Source organism: Molothrus ater, chromosome 1 (genome assembly GCF_012460135.2).
Source record: "Molothrus ater isolate BHLD 08-10-18 breed brown headed cowbird chromosome 1, BPBGC_Mater_1.1, whole genome shotgun sequence".
Classification (NCBI taxonomy): Eukaryota; Metazoa; Chordata; class Aves; order Passeriformes; family Icteridae; genus Molothrus; species Molothrus ater.
Genome location: NC_050478.2, coordinates 93,843,133 through 93,864,032, shown reverse-complemented (window position 1 = coordinate 93,864,032; position 20,900 = coordinate 93,843,133). Strand labels below are relative to the sequence as shown.

General features: G+C 35.0%; 1 protein-coding gene across 6 annotated transcripts in view; it reads left to right on the top strand.

The window, feature by feature from the left end:
- ZNF236 (zinc finger protein 236) overlaps positions 1-20,900 on the top strand; it is a 77,952-nt gene that overhangs the window by 34,441 nt on the left and 22,611 nt on the right. For 5 of the 6 annotated variants that reach the window (XM_036397358.2, XM_036397330.2, XM_036397322.2 and 2 more), the window contains exons 12-23: positions 958-1,161; positions 2,964-3,108; positions 5,400-5,660; positions 5,911-6,161; positions 6,787-6,888; positions 11,775-11,926; positions 13,066-13,172; positions 13,297-13,448; positions 13,565-13,777; positions 14,314-14,593; positions 15,059-15,162; positions 18,926-19,291. In XM_036397358.2, the coding sequence (XP_036253251.1) occupies positions 958-1,161; positions 2,964-3,108; positions 5,400-5,660; positions 5,911-6,161; positions 6,787-6,888; positions 11,775-11,926; positions 13,066-13,172; positions 13,297-13,448; positions 13,565-13,777; positions 14,314-14,593; positions 15,059-15,162; positions 18,926-19,291 (2,337 nt within the window). The remainder of the gene's footprint in view (positions 1-957; positions 1,162-2,963; positions 3,109-5,399; positions 5,661-5,910; positions 6,162-6,786; positions 6,889-11,774; positions 11,927-13,065; positions 13,173-13,296; positions 13,449-13,564; positions 13,778-14,313; positions 14,594-15,058; positions 15,163-18,925; positions 19,292-20,900) is intronic. The other variant, XM_036397341.2, reaches the window with a different exon arrangement.

Here is a 20,900-nt window from a genome sequence, read left to right as displayed (position 1 = left end):
GTTTTATAGTTTGATGTATTTCATCCATGAAATATCAATGTTGGTTCATCTGCAGAAAGTCTTCCACTTTTTTTTTTCTAAACTTGTAAACAAGTATTTTTTTTCTGTTAAAGTCAGGCTTACTTCATACAAGCATTCAGATTAATTCAGAGTGGCAGAAGCACTAGGTGGCTTGGAAAACAGGTAGTCCAGTGTTTATGGAGCTGCTCTGTACTTTCAGATAATGTTTCATTTATTGCATTGTGAAGAATGGTTCATTCTTCTACATTTTTTCTGCCTGTGATTGAACTTGATAAAAGCTGTCTTCATAATACCCAGTCGTGTTTCCTAGCCTTTAAAGTCCAAGATTTCCCCTTGAACAAAACCAGAAAGTTGTTCAGCTTTGCCTATCTCTTACTTACCAAGTTCTCTAGGAAATCTCTCTCAAGGAGATATTTCTACTGGATTTTGCATTAAAAAAGTCTTTAATGCTTTTGTTGGCATGCTTTTTTGACTGCCATCAAACCGAGTTGATGTTTTCAGAGACGGATCTAGAATTTTTTTACTTTGTTACATCCCTGTTCCCTCTCTTTTATCCTGTTATATAACATACTTGTCTGTGTTTGCTGATTCCTTTTTCTCACAGTTTTTTAAAATTTTGGTTTGGAAGGACTTTAACCTGCCATGTGCAATTCTTAGGACAGCTTCTGAAGCACTTGAAATTTGCTGTCACTTTTGCATCATCCAGTTTCTTGATAACAAACTTGCTTCAAGTGATGTGTTTCAGTCAATTAGCCGTTCAGCAGATTAGTTGTTATTTTCATTGAATTTTATGCATCTGTTTTGAAAACCTGTGTTACAATAAACACTATGGAGAAAGCAAAAAGAAAATTACAGGAAAGAGCATCAGTATTCTAAAGCTGCATTTCTAAGTTGATGGAAATAAAATTTTAAGCTAATTTTTTTTATCTTTTGCAGGTGTTAGGCCTTTTGCTTGTCCTCACTGTGACAAGAAGTTCAGAACATCAGGCCATCGGAAAACTCATATCACTTCACATTTCAAGCACACAGAGCTAAGAAAGCTGCGACATCAACGTAAACCCACAAAAGTTCGAGTAGGAAAGTCAAGTGGTCCAGTACCAGACATCCCTTTGCAAGAGCCCATACTCATAACTGATTTAGGTAAAGAGCAACTAAATCCATGCTCTCTTGAACTTTGGGTTTCAATGGAATATAAAGGCTGCATTTTAATCAATCAAAAGCATTCAGAGCTCACTTGTAAAGATGCTTGTTGAAATAAGTCATCAAAAACTTTAGCAAAGTGCCATATTTTATAGTTTGCTTGCAATAGAATTAATAAGAAGGGTATTTTTTATTTACAGTTAAACTGTATAATCCCTACCAGTAAGAAGCTATGTGCATTTTTATATTAGGAGTTTAATTTAAATATTGTTAGACTGTTGGTATAGAGGAGATGACAGTTCATGACCAAAAGTCCTCTCAAGATGATCATGTCTCAATCAACATTTGTAATAAAGATTACAGATAATAATGAGTCAGTCTGTTACATGTTTTTAAAGTATTTGCTTTCATTATGATCTCAACTGAATTAGTAGTAATCATTCGTGGTCATATCTCAGAAAAAGGTAGCTTTCATTCTGGAGCCTGCTTGGGAGAACTCATCCAGTTTTTATAGTTCTGTTGTATAAATATTGTCACAAGATTAAGTTAAACCACTTTTTGGAAGAAGTTGTACAAAGCAATATGTAGTTTTCCAGTAGAGGTCAGTGTAGTCGGTGAGGTGTTTACTCTTTGTTGTTTGATTGAACAGTCTGCTAACCCCTGACTTGTCTGTTTGGAGTCATTTTTATGGTGGAATCTTACACTGGAAATACCTTTATCTTGTATCGATAAAATTTTTTATCACTCTTTAAACATCCTTTTGCTTTCACTGCATCCAGGAGTTACTGAAAGCAAGAGTAGGGGTTATTTTGATATCATATAGAAGAAACTTAAATTTTTGGGGTGCAAACAAAACTTAGCTGACAGCTTCAGACAGATCACGCAGTATTTTTCTTGAGTGAACCCCAGAAACAAGTAGAATCCCATTTCTCAATTCTGAAGAGAACCTCCACTTCAACACAATTAAGTTCTGCACCATCAAAGTCACTGATTTTTGGAAAAAGATTAATATTAACAAGAAATACTATAGAAGTTGTTTCCTATGGATGCTGATAACACATGAACTCTGCTGATATTACAGTGTTCAATGTAAAAATAAGTTCTACTGTTTATCTAGAAGGTGTGTCATGTTTTTTACACCCCCTGACAATATTTCCACATTTTTACTCCTTCCTACCCCCCCCCCCCCCACCCCCCCCCAAAAAGAATCATAGTTCTTTTAGAGGTGTCAAGAATGTAATAATGTTACTTGGTAATAGTGTTAATCTTTGAGTGGCACTTCTGTTGGTATATATTTTGCTTTCTATAATAATCTTATTTTTTCTAAAAGTCTATTAAAAAAACTCTGCAAATTGTTCTCTATCTGTTTCAATGCTTTTCCCAAAAGGTGTATTAAATATTTGTCAAGTGTATACCTGATACTACTTGATATAAATGGATTAAATATCATTTGCTAAGGTCGAGGTTGGAAGGAGAAGATATTATTGGATCAGCAATGAATTCAAAACTGTCAACTTTAGGAAAAGTTAATGCTTATTTTAGACAAGGCTGCTACTGTAGTGAGGTGGACCTGTGGATAGAAGAAGAACTTACCATTAAAATACCACGTACAGTATAATATCTGTAATGCTGTATGTATGCATAATTTTAAGTAAGTGCTGAAAACATGCACATTTTCTTCATATTTTTGGATACTACAAGTTTAGTCATACTTTCTTTTCAAATACTAGCTCTTCAGACTATTGCATCTTTGGAATAACTTTACCAATCAATTTTTCCTATTTGTGTGTTTATGTATGCAGGTCTTATCCAGCCAATCCCGAGGAATAGCCAGGTCTTCCAAAACTATTTTAACAATAATTTTGTGAATAATGCAGAGAGACCATACAAATGCTACTATTGCCATCGAGCCTATAAAAAATCCTGTCATCTTAAACAACACATCAGGTAAAATAAACACAATCAAGAAAGGAAATATATGCCATAACAAATTTGTGGAAAGACATTAAATTTATATAGTATTCACTGAAAATACTTTTTTACCATCTCTTAAACACTGAACCAGTGATAATTGATTTTTTTTCTTGTTGAGTTGGAGGAGACTTTGGACTAACTCATGGCTATTTGTAGTTCTAGCAGTATAAGTGGTTGTGTTCAATATGCAGTTTAGTTTACTGACACTTGGATTCTTTCTTCCAAAAGTGTGTATAGAAAATAAAAAGCATTGTTTGTGAATTCTTGTGGTAATTTTGTAATTGCATGCTCCAGATTGTCTGCCTTGTATGTAACTCCTATTTTTTGAGACAGAAATTTGCCTTTTGTTCTGTATAGAAAACCTAAAAGAATTGTAGTTTACATTGTAATTGAGTAAATATTGCTGGGGATCATTTTGTTCCTTGAGGCTCAGTTCAAGGTCTCTGTTGTCAGTGCTTGTTTGGGCCACAGTTGTGGAGTCACAGAAGAATTTAGGTTGTAGAAGAACCAGTGGAGGTAACTAATCCAGTCTTGTTTTGAGAAGAAGAGTAGCTTCAAAGTTAGATCGGGTTGTGTTTTTACAGGCAATTAGATTTAACATTTAGTCAAGGTATGAAACAGTGCTCTCTGACTTACAAACTATAAACAACTAGAAGAAGAAATATGAAAAAACCCCACCAAAGATGGTTACTGGAATTTAAGGGAAGAGTCCATACAAGCAGGTGGCAATCTGCTTGTTTCTGCAGTGTAAGCTCTGTACTGCTTTCTCACTCTCTCTAGCTCAGATCACAGTGAGCTCCTCATACTCTCTTTAAAAATCAAGTTCTGTATTTTTAAGTTCTCACATTGCCTGGAAACAGTTCTTGGGTTTTATATGCTGTCTTAACAGGAGGAAGGAAAGCTTTACAATATCCCATCTTTTCTTTTGTAATATCCTACCTAGATTTCTCATTGTCTTCTGTAGACACATTCCAGATGGATTGATTTAAATGAAAATAATTTTGAATTATACTGAAAATGCAAAAATAGGATGTGGATACTAATCACCTGCTGCTGTGTTTCTTTGATCTTTCATCTGAGTACTGAGTGAAGCCTGGCTTTAAGAGTTGTGGAGGAATTAGAAACTTCTTCTTGTCATATGTTTGCTCTTTGTAAATTGGCATTGCTGTTATTAAATTGCTTTGCTTGATAATTTTGTAGACGGTGTGTCCTCATGGAGTAGTGCTGATCATTGCTTACAAAGCTTGTTTTCCCCTCTGAAAAAGAGGGAAACTTGTAGTAGGGGTATTTTCAGTAGAGCAGTGATTGTGAATAGTGTGTCAAATAATCCCCCAGGCACACCAAGGAAGGTCAGGATACCCTACTGCTAATTAATATCGTGTGTGTTGGTAGCAAAAGAGTAATCTTAATGTCTGTTATATACTTCGTTATGGTCTCTGATGTGGTGGTTATAGACTTCGAAGGTTACTGTAATAAACTATCCCTTACTTTTCCTGATTTTATTAAGCCTTGCTTCTTTTATCTTCTATTTCCTAACATTTCCATTGCCTTCTTTCTAGCTCTCTCTTGGGATGCTGTAGTTGTAACCCTTAAAATTCTCGTTGCATTCCATTTCATTTCCTAACTTTTCCTTCCATCTGTTTTGTATCTCAGTGTAGTCCTAAAGGGAAACTCCTCTAGCACCTTTGGGAGGAAGGATGTAGTGAGTGCTATGTACTTTGATAAACGAGAAGCTTTCCCCACTTGAATATTTTTTTCACATAGCTTGATGAGAGACAGGTTTTGCCTTGTTTGGGAAGTATTCGGGATGGACACAGTTCTTTTCCCAAGAGTTTTGTTGTTAAGTGTAGTGGTAGTATGTATAAGGAGAACCATGTCTTTTCCTCCAAACTTCTGTGGACAGTTTGTTAGCTGAATTGAGGAAAATACATGTGAGTGATAATATACTAGTCTCAAAAACTACTGCACCATCTGGAATGGATAAATTAAACCCAAATATCGTGATGGAGACAAAGTACGATCAGAAAAGGAGATTGGACTGTACAACTTAACTAAAACTACTCAGATAGTATTGTTTTTAGCCCTGCCAGGTCGTTTATAACTTAATAAACTTTAATTTCTGGCTTTTCCTAGTTGGGGCCTCTTCCATCCATACAGCTGTCACGTTAGTTTGGTTTATTTCACTCATTTTAAAATTGAGTCCTTTAATAACTTTGTAAATCAAACGTTTAAATCTATTTTAACTTCTGCTTTCTCTTAAAAAGGTCTCATACAGGTGAAAAGCCATTTAAGTGCTCTCAGTGTGGAAGAGGTTTTGTGTCAGCTGGAGTTCTGAAAGCACATATTAGAACACACACTGGATTGAAAGCTTTCAAGTGTGTTGTGTGCAACGGGGCCTTCACTACTGGTGGCAGCCTCAGGCGACACATGGGGATCCATAATGACCTTCGACCATATATGTGTCCCTACTGTCAAAAAACATTCAAAACATCACTCAACTGTAAAAAACACATGAAGACTCATAGGTATGCTTGCAATTTTTGTATAAGTCTTCCAGTGTAATTCAGCAGCCATTCCTTAAAGATGCTTGGAAAGGCAGCTTTGCTGTGTAGCAGCTGTATATGTTTGAATAAGGTTTTTTATTTATGGGTAGCAAAAGTTAGGTACCTTTGCAGGTATAGTAAATTATGGTGTACAGTAAAAATAAAAAATTGTTCATATAAATAGGATAAATGTTAACTGAAACCGTAAAGACTTTCTCACCTTACTTTGTAGATATGAACTTGCACAGCAACTTCAGCAGAATCAGCAGTCTTCTTCAATAGATGATTCTACAGTACATCAGCAGAGCATTCATGTTTCTACACAAATGCAGGTGGAGATTCAAAGTGATGAGCTACAGCAGTCAGAAACTGTTGCAACAGATCAGCAGGCTATTTTAGAGTTAGACCAGCAGCCAGTAGTAGGCACAGAAGAAACAGCACTAGAACAAGAATTGGCTGATCAGCCTTTAGAGCAAGATGAGGGTGAGTATTTGAAATATGATAAGGTTTATAATGAGGTAAGTTTACAATTTCTCAAATACTTGCTTCTTGACAGGAACTACAAAAATACATGAAATAAAGGCTACTTACTGTATACTTAAAATATATAGTACAGTTTCGTTCATTGGTGTTTACATTTACGATTCAAGTATAAAAAAATTAGGATTTGCACTCTTTAGTTTTTGCAAGCAAAACTACTAAATAAATATAGAAAAAAATGATCCATCCACGAAACCTTACCGTGTCAGTTCTCTGACTATTAAAAAGCACTGCCTTATAGTCTACTTAGAAAGTAATAGCTGTGGTTTGAGGTGAACGTTCCATGTTCTAATAGTGGAATAAAGTGTCTTGGTTTTGCTTTGCTCTTTTTCATGGTGCAATGAGTTATCAGGTACAACAGGGAATATTAATAAAATGTACTATAAACAAAGATTTAAATACCTGATTAGCTAATAATTGTTTGGTTTCTTTTAATGCGAATATTTGGATGACTGTAAAATATGGGAGTGTTGAAACAACTGAAATATACATTTAATTACATCTTTTTTTCTTGATATTTTTCCCTTTTCTTTCCCCCTTTTCCCTCTCCTTCCTTTCCCCATTTCAGATAGATTTGTGACATCCCAGCATGCTTTACAGGAAAACATCACTCAGTTTGAACAACAGACTATAACACAGCAGCCATTTGATCAACAGAGCTTATCACAAGGTTAGTAATAAATAAAGGAGGTAAAAAGTAGTTTCATAAATCTGGCTTGACAGCATAGCTATGATAAACATTTTTAAAGTGGGCGTCTGCAGTTTAAAGTAACTGCAATGCAGAGAACTTGGAAAAAAATTACCATTCTGAAGCTATACTTGGTAGAATATTATGAATACTTAATTTTTTTTTTGCTTTTATGAGCCGATGTCTAGTCATTACAGTATGGGTTTTATAGTCAAGCATATATAATATTCTTTCCTTGATTGTGTTTGAACTTGCTGTGGCAGTAGGCAGTTTGCACAGGTTTCTCCCTTGGTATACATGCTCATAACCTGAGATGATCAGAAACACGGTCTTAAGATTTGAGTGAGTAGCTACTGGGATTCATTTTGGAAAAAGACAATGCAAAATATAGTCACATAAAAATCATACTTTCACCTATGCACAATGGTTTCTTTTTATATTATGTAGAGCAATGAAACTAGCAAACTAAGAGATTGTAAGCACTTGGAAACTATTTTTCCCCCTAAAATACAGAGAAATATGTGTAAGTGTGTGTAGCCTGCAAATAGTAAAGAAATTACTATCTTTTTTGCTTTTCACAGCTGGATTTCTTGAATTGTTACATAATATGAAGCTACTAATTTTGTTTTGGGGTTTTCTTGGTGGTTGTTTTGGGTTTTCTGGCAGGAGGGCTGTTGCTGAGGTGGGGAATGTTCAAGGGGTTTTCATTTGTTTTGATTTGGAAATATTGCTGGCTTATCCTTGATCTCCTTGTTTCTCACTCTAGGAAATAACTTTCTGTAGTTGATAACCAGTAATTGGTATTCTATGTGCACAAACTTCTCTGTTCTTAGTTTCATTCCTTTTTAATTGTATAGTATCATTTGTAAAAACTTAATTGACTGTGGTAAGTTGTATCACACTGTGAAGAAATAGTATAATTTGCCAATTTTAATTCTCCAGGTTGTGCTGCTTTGCGTGTAAGGAAAAGAAAATTAAAGTCTCCACCTTTATTAAACAAGACTGATCCAGATCCTCTTAAAATACTATGACTATTTTCATTGGTTGACTTTTACAGTTTTTCAAACTCTCTGAATGAGAAGACACTATGGAAAAAAAGCAGCCTTTTGTTCTACATTATTCTGAAGAGTGGTGGTGGTTTTTATTTGGTATTTTTTAATGGCTCCTTAGAATTTATAAAGCCAATAAGTGACTCTTGTTTTATCATCTTATTTAAGCTTCAGTTTCTGTGTATGTGTATCTTCTGTGTTATGTAACTATCAAATGATTTCTTGGGGAGGGGAAAGACTCCTAGAACCCACAAACCAATTCTTTCATCATCAGAAATCTAGATTGATCATCAATATGTTGTAAAATTGGTTCAGAGAAGCAGAACATGTGTGATGTGGGTATTTTAAAGTCTCATTTGTATAAGACGTCTCCTATTCTACTTGGAATCTCATCCACAGATTCCCAACTCTTTGAAGTTTCCTTGAAGATCCTGGAGCCCTTCAAAATTTTTGAATTTCAGGTAGGTAAGCATTTGCGCGGATGCATGCGTTAAATTGGTCGACCCTCTCCCTATGTCTGCATCTGTGCTTCATGCTCCTAATTCCTTTTTCCTATCAGCTAGGCAGAACATTCAAGCTTAAAACACTGTCTTTTTTTATTCGTTATATTTATAGGCTGTATTCTTGATTAAATATTTTGATTCAGTGTTTATTAATAAAATTATGTAGGAGTTTAAAAAAAAGTCTTTGAAAGGTTGCTTGATTTTTCTTTTTCCTTTTTTGAGGGAAAAACCCCAACTTTGCATTTTAGACAGATGAGGGTAATCTCTAGGTCTGCATAGACCTGGCAGAACTTTATTTCTTCTTTCAGGTTTGTTCGTAATACTTCTGTTGAATTTCTTGTTTATTCAGATAGGTTATTTTCTTCATATGTTCAGACTTGTAAAGAAGTGCAGATCCTATGAGGGTGCTACAGTATCAAATGATTAATTTGAGCTAGATTTGGAGGCTGAGGAAAAGGACTTAAGTTCTTTGTAGTGTATTCATCTTCATTTGAAGACTTTTAAGTGAATTCAGAACAAAAAATGTGTCTTTCATCTGAAACTGTCTTTGGGTTACCTGTCAGCAAATGTGTTTTCATATAAATGATATCACCTTTACTTCCTTTAAAAGTGTCCCAGTAAGCATGGTTGAATGATAATTCAAATAGTGGTGATAGGCAAATGATCTTGAAAAACCAGTAGTCCAAATGCTGTTAGTTCTATAGCCCATACAAACATACCCTTACCACCACAATGCTATTTGCTTTCCTAAGAAGCTGATCTGCGATCTCAGACTTAAAATACTGATCTTTCAGTAACTGTTTACACATATTTGCAGTCAGTACTGTCCAGCTGGTTGCCTTTGCATAAGAAGCAAACCTGCAGAACAAGTAATTGATAGTCACTGATCCCTGCTGAGATGCACATGTTCATGTCAATGTTTATAGTGTTAGAGTTTAGATCTGTCAGTAAAGGTGTGAAATTTCTTCTGAATTAAATATTGTATTTACTACAAACTATCATAGTGTTGTTTTCTCATTCTCACATGCAAGACACATCTTTCTATGAGTAAAATGATTTCCAGAGTATTCTGTTTTTTGCTGTGTTTTGTTAATATTGAAGATAAAAGGTTGGATGATGTCCTAAAGCCGAAAAAAATCCCAAGCTACACAAATGATTACTTGTACTGAAAACCACCAAATCCAGTTCCAAGTTTAGAAGACTTTGTATTAAGAGGCTGCCCTTATACAGAGCTTAAGGTACTCTCTGTTCCTTTAAGATTGATCAAAAGCTTCTGGGAAACAACATACAGTGATGAAAAGAAGAGCAGAAAATAAAGGCTGTGAAATTTCTTTCTCAGACTGAATGTCTGGGTTCTGGTGTTTGGTGGTGTGGGTTTTTTTTAGTGCTCTTCTGTAGAAATAGTATGGCAGTAGCAAATGCTTTTAGAATGCTCAAAACTGTCAGATCTTTATTAAATTTTGAGAGGAAATTGGCCCTTATGCTAGGAATTGAGCAAAATGGGGATGCATCGTGTATATTCTTGTTACAGCTTTGGTTTGTATTTATTCCCAAACTACTTTCAGAAGTAGCATTTCTTTCTTCAGTTTGTTCTCAAATCTCAAGTACCTCTACATTCAATGCTCTTCTTGGGCATTTTTTATGATCCTGGGAAATTTTTCAGAATCTCAGTAATTCATTCAAACATTGTGAAATGAAATAGGTCATAGTACAGTAACTTCTTTTTTCCTTCTTAGCTACTAAAATACACCTACTGATTAAAAAAGAAATTTCAGGTTTTTACATAGTATATTTAGTAGTTGTTTTTTTTTTTAATATAGGTCATGTAAGTAACATCACTTTGCTTCAGTTTCTTGAGTCTTGTTTTTTTGTATTCTCATCCTATGTAATGGGAACGTCATTTTTCTATAAAGACACTTCAAAAATTAATTTGAGAAGTAGAAATTAGCAGCCCTCTTATCAATGCAGAAGTTTTCAGTGCTTTCTTCTGGCTACTTTTTTGTCATTTCACAAAAGCCAATTGAGGTACAAGGTCCAGCTTTTAGGATCTTTTTTTCTTGTACTCTTGTGGTACTTCTAGGAGAGAGAATAATATACGTGTTTCAGCATTAAGTTTGGTGACTCGTTATGACCTGATTAATAATGCTTTCAAGATTTACTTACATTTGTGAGTTTTCATTCTATGATGGAAGCAGTAGCATACAAATAGGGATTTTTTTCTCTACTGATTACAATATTCTTCTGCTGTGGAAAGTGTCTTTTGGGAACATTTCTGCTTAAAGTCAACAAATCCAGGTTTTTGTTTTACTGTTGCTCAAAAGCATTCTTTAAGCATTGCTTTTTGGCCTTTGATGCTGTGATCATCTGATGTGGATTTGTTTCTACTCTGTGTTCATAATCTTCACCCTTTTTGTCCACTAAAGGCAAACTGCACAGAAGTACTGAAATTGTTGCCCATACGTTAATTACTGATACTTGTGGTTAAATTTTTTTCCACATGACATTATGGGTTATTTTTTAATACTGGAAGTATTAAGATTTAAAAAGGTTGGTAAAAGGACATCTCTAATAGCATCAAAAACCACTGCAATCTGAGCTGTATTTCCCTGGCTCTCAATAATTGATGCTATCATTTCATTCATTGATTTAGAAAAGATGATTAAGACCTGCTATTTCAGGAGAACAAACCAAATAAAAATTTCAGGGTTTTATACCAGAAATGTGAATAAAAATGTGTTTATTTTTTTACTTTGCAGTTTGCCTTTGAGAGGCTCTACTTTACTATTATCTAAAGAGTGGGGATATGTGGAGGAGATCCAAAGTAGGAGAAAATGGGGTTACTTTATCAGAAACTGGAGTTCTCCTATTGGGTCATCTCCTCCACTCACCCGCCATCCTCCCCACTGAGCTTTGCATCCTTGTGATCGGCTTCCAGTGTAGTTAAGGGAGCGTGGTACCAACGTGGATAAAGGGAGATGGGTCAACCTGTTTGACACATGCATGCTTACATACAAGAAATTCAAAATTTCAATGGCTCTAAGGTAATTGTGGCACCCTGAAGGAACTTCAAACAGTGTTTTTCTGTGGAGGAGATTTTCCAATAGAATTCCAGCTAATGGTAAGTAACCCTGTTATGCCTATTATGTAGATGCCAGAAACTTGTGTGTGTTTTGATGCTCAACAGTGAAGGGTACAACTGTTACTATATGGTAATGCTACTTATTCTCTTTTGAAGGTAGTCTTCAGAAAAGTGTGGTGTTATTCAAAGTCCAAATCAGTGTATTTTACACGTTTATGACTGTTTAATTTCTGGCAGGTTTTACTGTGAATGACAGCTACAATCAACAGAGTCAATTTCCAGCTGTACAACAGCTGCAGGATTCAAGCACTCTTGAATCTCAGGCTCTTTCAACGAGTTATCATCCACCAGCCCTTCTTCAGGTTCCAAATACAGACACTATTAATGTAGTAAGTACTACTTGAAGGCAGGATTAATTTTTCTGTGTTCAGTTGTGACTTCCTTGCACTGTTTCATTGGGTGATTAGGTAAAACAAGAAGTCAGAAAAGTTTTGCTTATTGCTTAAAGCATAAGCTAGATTGCTTATGGTTAACAACTGGAAATTGGAAATGTGAGGAGAGGATAAGTGCTTTGACTACAGTTCTGAAAAGGAAGTGCATGTTTTGATGCTCTAGACTTAAAAAAATACTATAACATTGGATTGTGACTTTAAAACTAAGGAGAGGATATAATGTTATGAAATAATTTAACATTATTTCATTATATTCTCTTCTAATTATTAAATCTGTATGTTTATAGACACATATGACCAAGCAATAAAAAAAGCATTACAAGTCTTTAAGTCATCATTCATGGAGCTTGCATAATGCAGTGTATGATGTTTTTGCATGCTTCTCATTTAGTTAAATTTTTAAAAGGGCTCAATTGCTAAAAATACAGTTTAACTATAACTTTTATGACATTAGAAGTACCTAGCATGAAGACAATCTGTTGTAATGTATTTACCAAGATGACTTCTAGGAATTGCTGTCCCTTGAAGCTTGTTTGCAAAGTACAGATGTTGTCAGAGAACTGATGTGGATTTTAGGATCTGGAAGAGTTTGAGTCATTTCAGCCTACAGGCTTCAGAATTTCTTTGTCTTCAATTTTGAAATTTCTTGCTCTCAAGGATTATTCTCTTGTGCCTTTTACTTACAGGAATGTTCAGAAAGCAGTGAAATTTGTTAGCAGCACTGTGTTTTGATGCTTACTCAGTATTTAAAATGGCTGGTCTAGTTTTAAATTTAACTCCTCAAACACTAGAAAATGTAGACAATTTAGATACATTTTTGTGGAGATTCAGGGAAGTGTAAGTGTACTATGTTGTCTGTTTATTCCAGTTCAGTAGCTGAACATTTTTATGCTTTCCTTCTCATTATGGAAGAGTGAAGTATTACATTGCATTCTTAATTTCCTTTCAAAATGCATGAAAGCATAAATTTAATTACTTGTGTTGACTGTAAATGCTGTAATTTTTTTTCTTGCCTATTTGTGAAACTATATTTAAATGCTGTGTTACTGAAATTCACTTGAGGCTTTGATTTTTAGACCACTCGCTTGATGCAAGACCAGTCACCACAGGAAGACCTTGAATTGCACACACAAAGGCCTCATTTTCTTGAGGATAATGAAGATCAAAGTAGGCGTTCGTATAGGTATGTTACACTTGTAGCTTTTGTCACAGAATTTCCTGAATGGCTAATTATTACATGTAATTATTATGTAATTATGATACCTAATAATTACATGAAACTAACGAAAACTAGTTTTTTCTAATAGATGTGAATATTGCAACAAGGGTTTTAAGAAATCCAGCCATTTGAAGCAACATGTACGATCACATACTGGTGAGAAACCTTATAAATGCCAACTCTGTGGCCGTGGTTTTGTTTCCTCGGGAGTTCTTAAGTCACATGAGAAGACTCATACAGGTAAACAGAGTATACCAGCTCTATATTAGCTTAACCCATGTTTGGGTTTTGTAAATGTCCTGTGTGAGTAAACTTAAACAAATAGCATGCTACTTATTTGTTTCTGTTACTTTAAGGAGTTAAAGCATTCAGCTGTAGCATTTGCAATACTTCCTTCACAACTAATGGCAGCCTTACGAGGCACATGGCAACTCACATGAGCATGAAGCCTTACAAGTGCCCATTCTGTGATGAAAGCTTTCGAACAACTGTTCACTGCAAAAAACATATGAAAAAACATCAGGCAGTCTCCTCAGCTGTAGCAGCAGCTACAGATACAGGAGGAGGAGGTAAATGATTTCATTTTTACTTTTACAGTCCTTACTACATAAGAAATACAGATATTATGGTGTATTACATGAATGCTATTATAACAGGGATGGTACAAAATAACCTTCCAGCGTGGATTATGTCTGCTGTTTAGAGCTGCTGAAACCTCTCTATTATCTGAATTGTTTAAATAAACTAGTTTCCAGGATCTGTTCAGCACAGTTAAGGTATTGTATGTAACATAGCTATTTTACTAAAGTAGATCTTTTGTTCTGTATTACTTAACCTGTGTTAGTTATTATAAAGATAAGAATTATAAATGCAGCTTTTTTTTTTAATGAAGTACAGACATGAGTAGTTAGACCTCTAAAAGAGATTGAAGTCCATAATAGTGCAAGTCCAAGCACAAAATGTAGTGGCTGTGTGTTTAATAATACACTCTTCTATTTTTTGTAATTTCAGCTGACAGATTAAACTGAACAGAAGTGTGATTTTTATTTTGGTTTGATTTTTTGTTTGTTTTTGTTTGGTTTTGGTTTTTTTTTTTACTTAATAGTTGCATGTGTTGAAGATGATGATGAAAGCTCTGAAAGAACTTCCAGAAAATCTCGTCCTGGTGTCATAACCTTTACAGAAGAAGAGACAGCAGAACTGGCAAAGATTAGGCCTCAAGAAAGTGCCACTGTTTCAGAAAAAGTTCTTGTCCAGTCAGCTGCAGAGAAAGACAGAATTAGTGAGATGAAAGATAAGCAAGCAGAACTGGAAGCAGAGCCCAAATATGCCAACTGTTGCAGCTATTGTCCCAAAAGCTTTAAAAAACCCAGTGATTTAGTCAGGTGAGGAATGAAATATATTCATATGTTTTTAATTTGCTGAATAGGAAACTTTAGGAATTACAGTTTCATATAACTCGTTATGCCCAAGTTGAAATTTGACTAATATTTACATAAATTTTTCTTTTTCACAGTGGTTCAAAAATGTGTCAAAATGTTACATATTCTGAATATGACTAATCCAGCTCTTTGATATTTATTTGCCTAGAGTATGAAAGTTATTATTATTATTATGAAGTTTTAGAATAAATTGGTTTTTTTTTCTCTAATACTTGCATATAAAAACATGTGAAAATCTTTTCAAGAAATTTCAAATACTTTAATCTTCTTGTTCTGCCTAGTCTGCCTAGTGTAATGCTAGTATAAGTATTTAATTTATTAATAAAGTTAATAAGATAGAAGATAAATATTTGTACAAACTGACATAAAAGTAGAATTTCACTTGTACATGTATCTTGGAATTACTAGGCATGTTCGTATCCATACTGGAGAGAAGCCGTACAAGTGCGATGAATGTGGAAAGAGTTTCACTGTAAAATCCACTCTGGATTGTCATGTTAAAACACACACAGGTCAGTAAGGTTTTGCATGTCTTTGTTTAGAAGCTGTTTGCTTTCTTGACCAGCTGTTTAAGTACAGATTTTGCAGAGAATGTTATGTTTCACTGTGATCTAGTATTTGGAGCTGTGGATGGCGATGCCAGGGGAAATTTGGTACTTGTGACACCATCGAATGAATTACATCAGAACATTCTGAATAAACCATGTTATTACAGCCTTCTGTAGGCTTCCAAAGCACAGTCTTAGCTCATGCTAAAAACTGTGTATGTAAGTGTTCTGAATATGTTCATGTCAGATCTTCTGCAGCATTTCAATGATAAATGATTTTCCTGAGTAAGAAGGTAAGAGTTGAGGCAACCTTATATAATTTAGAGGTTAAAAAAAAAACAACCCTATAAACATTAATGTTTGCACTGCTACATAAACTGGAAAATAAGAGTACAAAAATTTTGAGCATTCAGCTGTTTGAATCTTGCAAGTTGAATGTAAACCTAAATATTTGTAATATTTAGATTTTTAGGGTAGATTTTTTGTATTCCTGAGAGAGGTCTGATTTTGATAGTAGTAGTTTTCAACTACAATTTTGTGCGAAGTAAAAAAAGCCTTCTCCAGTCTTTCATACTTGTTTTCTTCTTAGCATTAAACTTCTGTAATAAACCCAGTCCTGAACTATTTTATAAATTATTTTCTAAAACTGTCTACAGTTTTGTTAAGTTTCATTATAATCTGTTTTCAAAAACAATAAAAAACAAGATAGAAAGCTTTTAATGCTGTAATGCATTTTTTTTTTTGCTCATGGAAGCTCCTTTTTCATTTTACTGTACTTATACTTTCTACTGTTGTTTAGTAAGAAATAGTACTTATGTTACATGAAATTGTGTAGGTCAGGACAGACAGTAGCAGATAGTAAGGATAATGAAAGGAACAAAGCAGGGATTGTGTCATGTTACACCTCCTGGTTCAAGCAGTTTACAAATTGTGGGTCTCTGAATAAGAGATTGCATCTCTTTGCTTGCTAGCTTTAATGGAATATTTTACATTAGTTTTATCCAGTTGTTTTCTGAATGAAGAAAAACTGGGTAAAAATGAATGGCCTTCAGTACAGTCAGTAGTAGTAAGTTCCTGGATTCAAGTTTGATTTTCAGTTTGCTGTCTTGCTAATTTTGTTCATAAGCCCACTAGATTTTTGTTTGAGAAATAAATTGTTTCCTCTTCTTAATTTTTTAGCTCTTTGTGGTTGTACAGACATTTTGATAATGTATAATGGAGCTTTGTAAATTTTATTTTAACATCCTTAAACAGACTTTCCCAACCTGCTATTCATTCTCTCTTTCATAATACATATAGTACAATTTTGATGGTTTGAGTCCTTGCTCAGGTGCTTAAGAGCTCTTCTGCTGACTTACAGCCTTTTGAAAACTGTCCATGTAAGCCATTTGTGTTCAGTCTTAGAACTGGTTTTCTTTAGTTCATAGAAGGACTCTGTCCTTTCATCCTGTGACAGCATTTTTATTAAGATCTTTTTGTATAAAACCAACGTAGAATTCCAAAAATCCAGATACACTGGAAATCTGATCTTCTTCAAAGAGCACTCACAGATTTGTGAGGTGTAATTTTCACTGCAAAAGCCACATCCTTTTCCCTATTGTAATTCATTTTATCTTATGGAAGTTTTTTTCCATGTTTTTTATACTTGGGCCAGCTTGTGCTGGATGAAGTTTAGCTAATATGCAGTTTTCTGCATTTGAGCCTAGATTGCTTTCTGGAGTGCTGTCTTCATCTGTGGGCAATATACCTACACTTGCTAGTTCATTGGTTTTATATTGAGAGATACATAATTTATTTAAATGAATAATTAAAAAAAATACAGTGTTAATATCTGTAACTCCCCTAAAAATAGTTCTGTTTGAAAAGCTACTCTGTTCCTCACCTGTAAATCAAAGTTGCCTGGATAGGAATGTACCTGATACCATCTGTAACCAGCATTGATCCAGAGAATTAGTTTGGGGCTTTACTGGAAGATTGGAAGTTTCTCATAGAGGTATATGGTTCTTCGTCTGAACAGTTAGCTCCTGCATCCTGATGTAGCATGAAGTGGGATAACTGAAGTCACACACTATTGCATTTCTGTCTTCATTGCTTTTCCAGTTTCCTGATTACAGTTCTTTCAGATATATTGTTTCAGATAACAGCTCTTGTTAACTTGTTAGTTGTGTAGCCAGTAGTGTGGTGTGTCAGTGGCATAAAACACATTTAATTTTTGCTATATTTGGAAGCAGGGCCAATTTAGTGTTCACCATTCCTTGATGACTTCTCATCTGAATTTGTGATCATCTTCCCTCCAAGTTTCTCTTGTGGACTTTACCTCAAAACTACTAAACTAGTGAAAACAGTTCAACCATCTTTCTTTTGTCTTTCAGATTCCTAATATTTACACAAAAGGCCCAGGAGTCAGCTCACAATCTCATTGCATATTTAAATAACAGGACTTCAGATGTTATGTTTGTTCTTTCCTGCCCTTTATTTTTTTTAGTTGGCTTTCTTCTCTCTCTCTCTCTCTCTCAATCTCTCTCTCTTATTTTTTCACCCCCCTTTCTCCCAATGGGTGGGGATTTTTTATTTAGTGGGAAAAGACTGCTGGATGGCTTCCTTTGTGGCACTGTGAATATGGTAGATGACTTTGCTGCAGCCCAGATTCCCATTGTTTCACTGGTTCATGTTATTGGGCTCTTTCTTCTCCATTTTTTGAAACAAAATATTGTCAGAGATTTACTTAGTTTTGTTTAACAGGAAGTGACAACAGTGTGCCAGGGTTTTGTAATTTGAAGTAGTTTGAGTTGTAGTTCAGGAAATGGATGAGAGATTCTTCTGTGTAAATGAAAACTAGAACTCAATAGCAGGACTTACAGGCACACATTGCTCTTGTGATTTCTTTTTACCAAATGCATTGGTTTCTTTCCCTTGTTTAGCTAGGAAGCAATATTGTGCTGGAAGGCCTAGGAATTCCAGGAGTTATAGTGGGTTTTCAGCTGCAGTGGCATGTTTTCTGCCAGATACTACATTATGCTTTTTGTGAATTGTATAGCTGTGTATATGGTTCAAGGAATAAACTCTGTAGTTTGCTTTTATTTGTAGTACATTAAAAATTCTGTTTGAGACCAAGGATATTTTTCAGATGTTATGCACTCCAAAAGGAGAGACAAAGAGGTCTGTGTATGTATAGGCCAGATTTCTGTACTTCTGGATTACTTTGTGGGGTTGATATGTTGTTTTAGAATGTTATTTCACTTAATTTTAATAATTTCTTACTTCTAATCCATTAATACTGGTTAGTTAGGGCAGCATTGAAACAGAAGAATAAAGCTGCTGGAATTAAAAAGGAAATGAGTGGCTAATTAAGTAGGAGCCAAATGCTGAAGAGGTCAAGATGAAACTTTTAATTTTCCAGTTTATGGTCTGTGTAGTTTAAACAATTGGATTAGTCAGGAAGATGAGATGAGGAGGATGACAGAGGCATGAAGGTGACCAAATAAGATTCTGCATGAAAGCTTTAAAAGCATATGGGGTTTTAGTAAAAGGAAAAAGTTAATATACTCTTCATTGAGAACCTTAATTCATCTGAAAAGCAGCCAAATGACAAAGTCCAATTACTTCTAATTTATTATGTTCAGATTAGTTTAGAATCTATTACAGGGTTTGTTAAATGAATGATTTAGTCCTCTCAGTCTTTTTAGGGGTTTAATCACTTATCTTTCTGGTTTTGAAACTTTTCTAGGCCAGAAGCTCTTCTGTTGTCACGTGTGCAGTAATTCTTTCTCCACAAAAGGCAGTCTAAAAGTCCACATGCGCCTGCATACGGGAGCAAAGCCCTTCAAATGCCCACACTGTGATTTGCGGTTTCGTACTTCAGGGCGCAGAAAAACCCACATACAGTGTCATTATAAACCGGATGCAAAGAAAGTTAGGAAGCCTGTTGCCCGGACTTCAACTGAGGCATTACAACCAGTCAGTCTTCTTAATTCATCCTCAACAGACCCTAATGTTTTCATCATGAATAACTCTGTTTTGACGAGTCAGTTTGATCAAAATTTACTTCAACAAGGACTTGTGGGCCAGGCTATCCTGCCTGCTTCAGTGTCAGGTAAAAATGGATGGGGATGGGGGTGGAGGTGCTGGTGTGGTGATCAAGTTATGAATTTTTCTTTCTATTAGAGTTTGGAAAGTTTTACAAAACACTGCTTGCCAAACAGGTAAGAGTTTTACTGAATTCATGGTTTGATGCACAGTGGTGACATGAATAGAAATTTACCTATTTAAGAATGAAAGAAAAATATATACAGTTCATCTAAAAGTCTCTTCAGTTCTCCTGTAGTATTGCACTGCAGAGTGGAAGAAAATGCAGATAACAAATAGCTGGAGTACTTGTATTCTTTCTTGGTTTTATTTAAAAAGAAAAGAAGTAAAACAGTTACTCTGTTTGTCTACACTACTTATTTATGTGAATAATGAAGAATGTTTTTCAAGTGCACATCCTCTGTGGTACATGTGTAGTTATTTCTCCAAAATAAAAAAAAACACCCACACCAAAAGAAAACCAACCAAAAGACCCCCAACCTCAACACAAAGCAAGAAAACTCTTTAACAATGCAAAAAACTAATAGTGTAGGTATATATGTTAGATAAGTGAGTTCCTAAGATATGAAGTCTCATCAATTGACAGTGACTAAAGCTGCATTAGCACATTAAATGTGCCACAGGCCATTCTTTGACCAACTGGCACAGAATACCCAACATGCTTCATGTTGCAAGAAGATGACCTTTTGAGAATGATCCTTGCTAATTTCTAAATTTTTTCAGGTATTTTTTGTGTAGGTGCTCACTGACCCAATGTTTGTGTAAGTGCTCAGGTAAACTTGGGACAGGGACGATTTTAAAAGCAGAATAGTGTTAAGGTGTCTGGAGACGTGCCTTGGTACTCTTAAATGTACTACTTAGATTGTGGGTCTTGGACTGTCTGTCATTTCTGAAAGTGAGACTTTGATTTTATGTGCTTTGGCATTTTTTTCAGTCCACGTCTATGATTTAGCAGGTATGCCCACAAATTCAGAGTATTATATCAGTCTCATATTTAACTGTAGCCATTCCAGCTTATCTTAATTGATCTAAACTGTTGTCCAAAATGAATAAATTGTTGATGTTCAGAGATACTGATGTTATTTGACAGGTACAGTGAGTGATAAAGTTGTGATGAGAAATTGTTTGCTTGGTTTTTTGAGCATATTAAGGTGGTGTGTTTAGCTTGTTCAGATGTCCTAAAAAGAGACCTTCTTAAATTGAGACTAGTTATGTGTGTTTGGCCAGAGCAGGTATTTTTTGGGTGCATTGTAAACCAGATTTATTATACTTAAGAATTCTGAAGAGGGAAGGGTAGATGTTTTTGAAGCATCAACCAACACTCTCCAAAGTTGAGGTAAGGGTATTTGGAGAATACACTCAGGGTATTTGGGGAAGAAGGTACGTCAAACACAAGATGACTTTTTCCATATATTCTCTCAAGACCTTTTGTAGAGATGGCCTATTCAACTTTTGAGATTAGAACCTTTTCAAGGTCTAAAGACTTTTGGATTTCAATTGCTAATGCACCTTTATATTCATCCATGTAAGTACAGAGGATGAACTTTGACAGTTTGGTACTGAACCACGTCTGTGCTGTGCAAAATGTGGCAATAACTTTCTTGTGGATGTTCAGA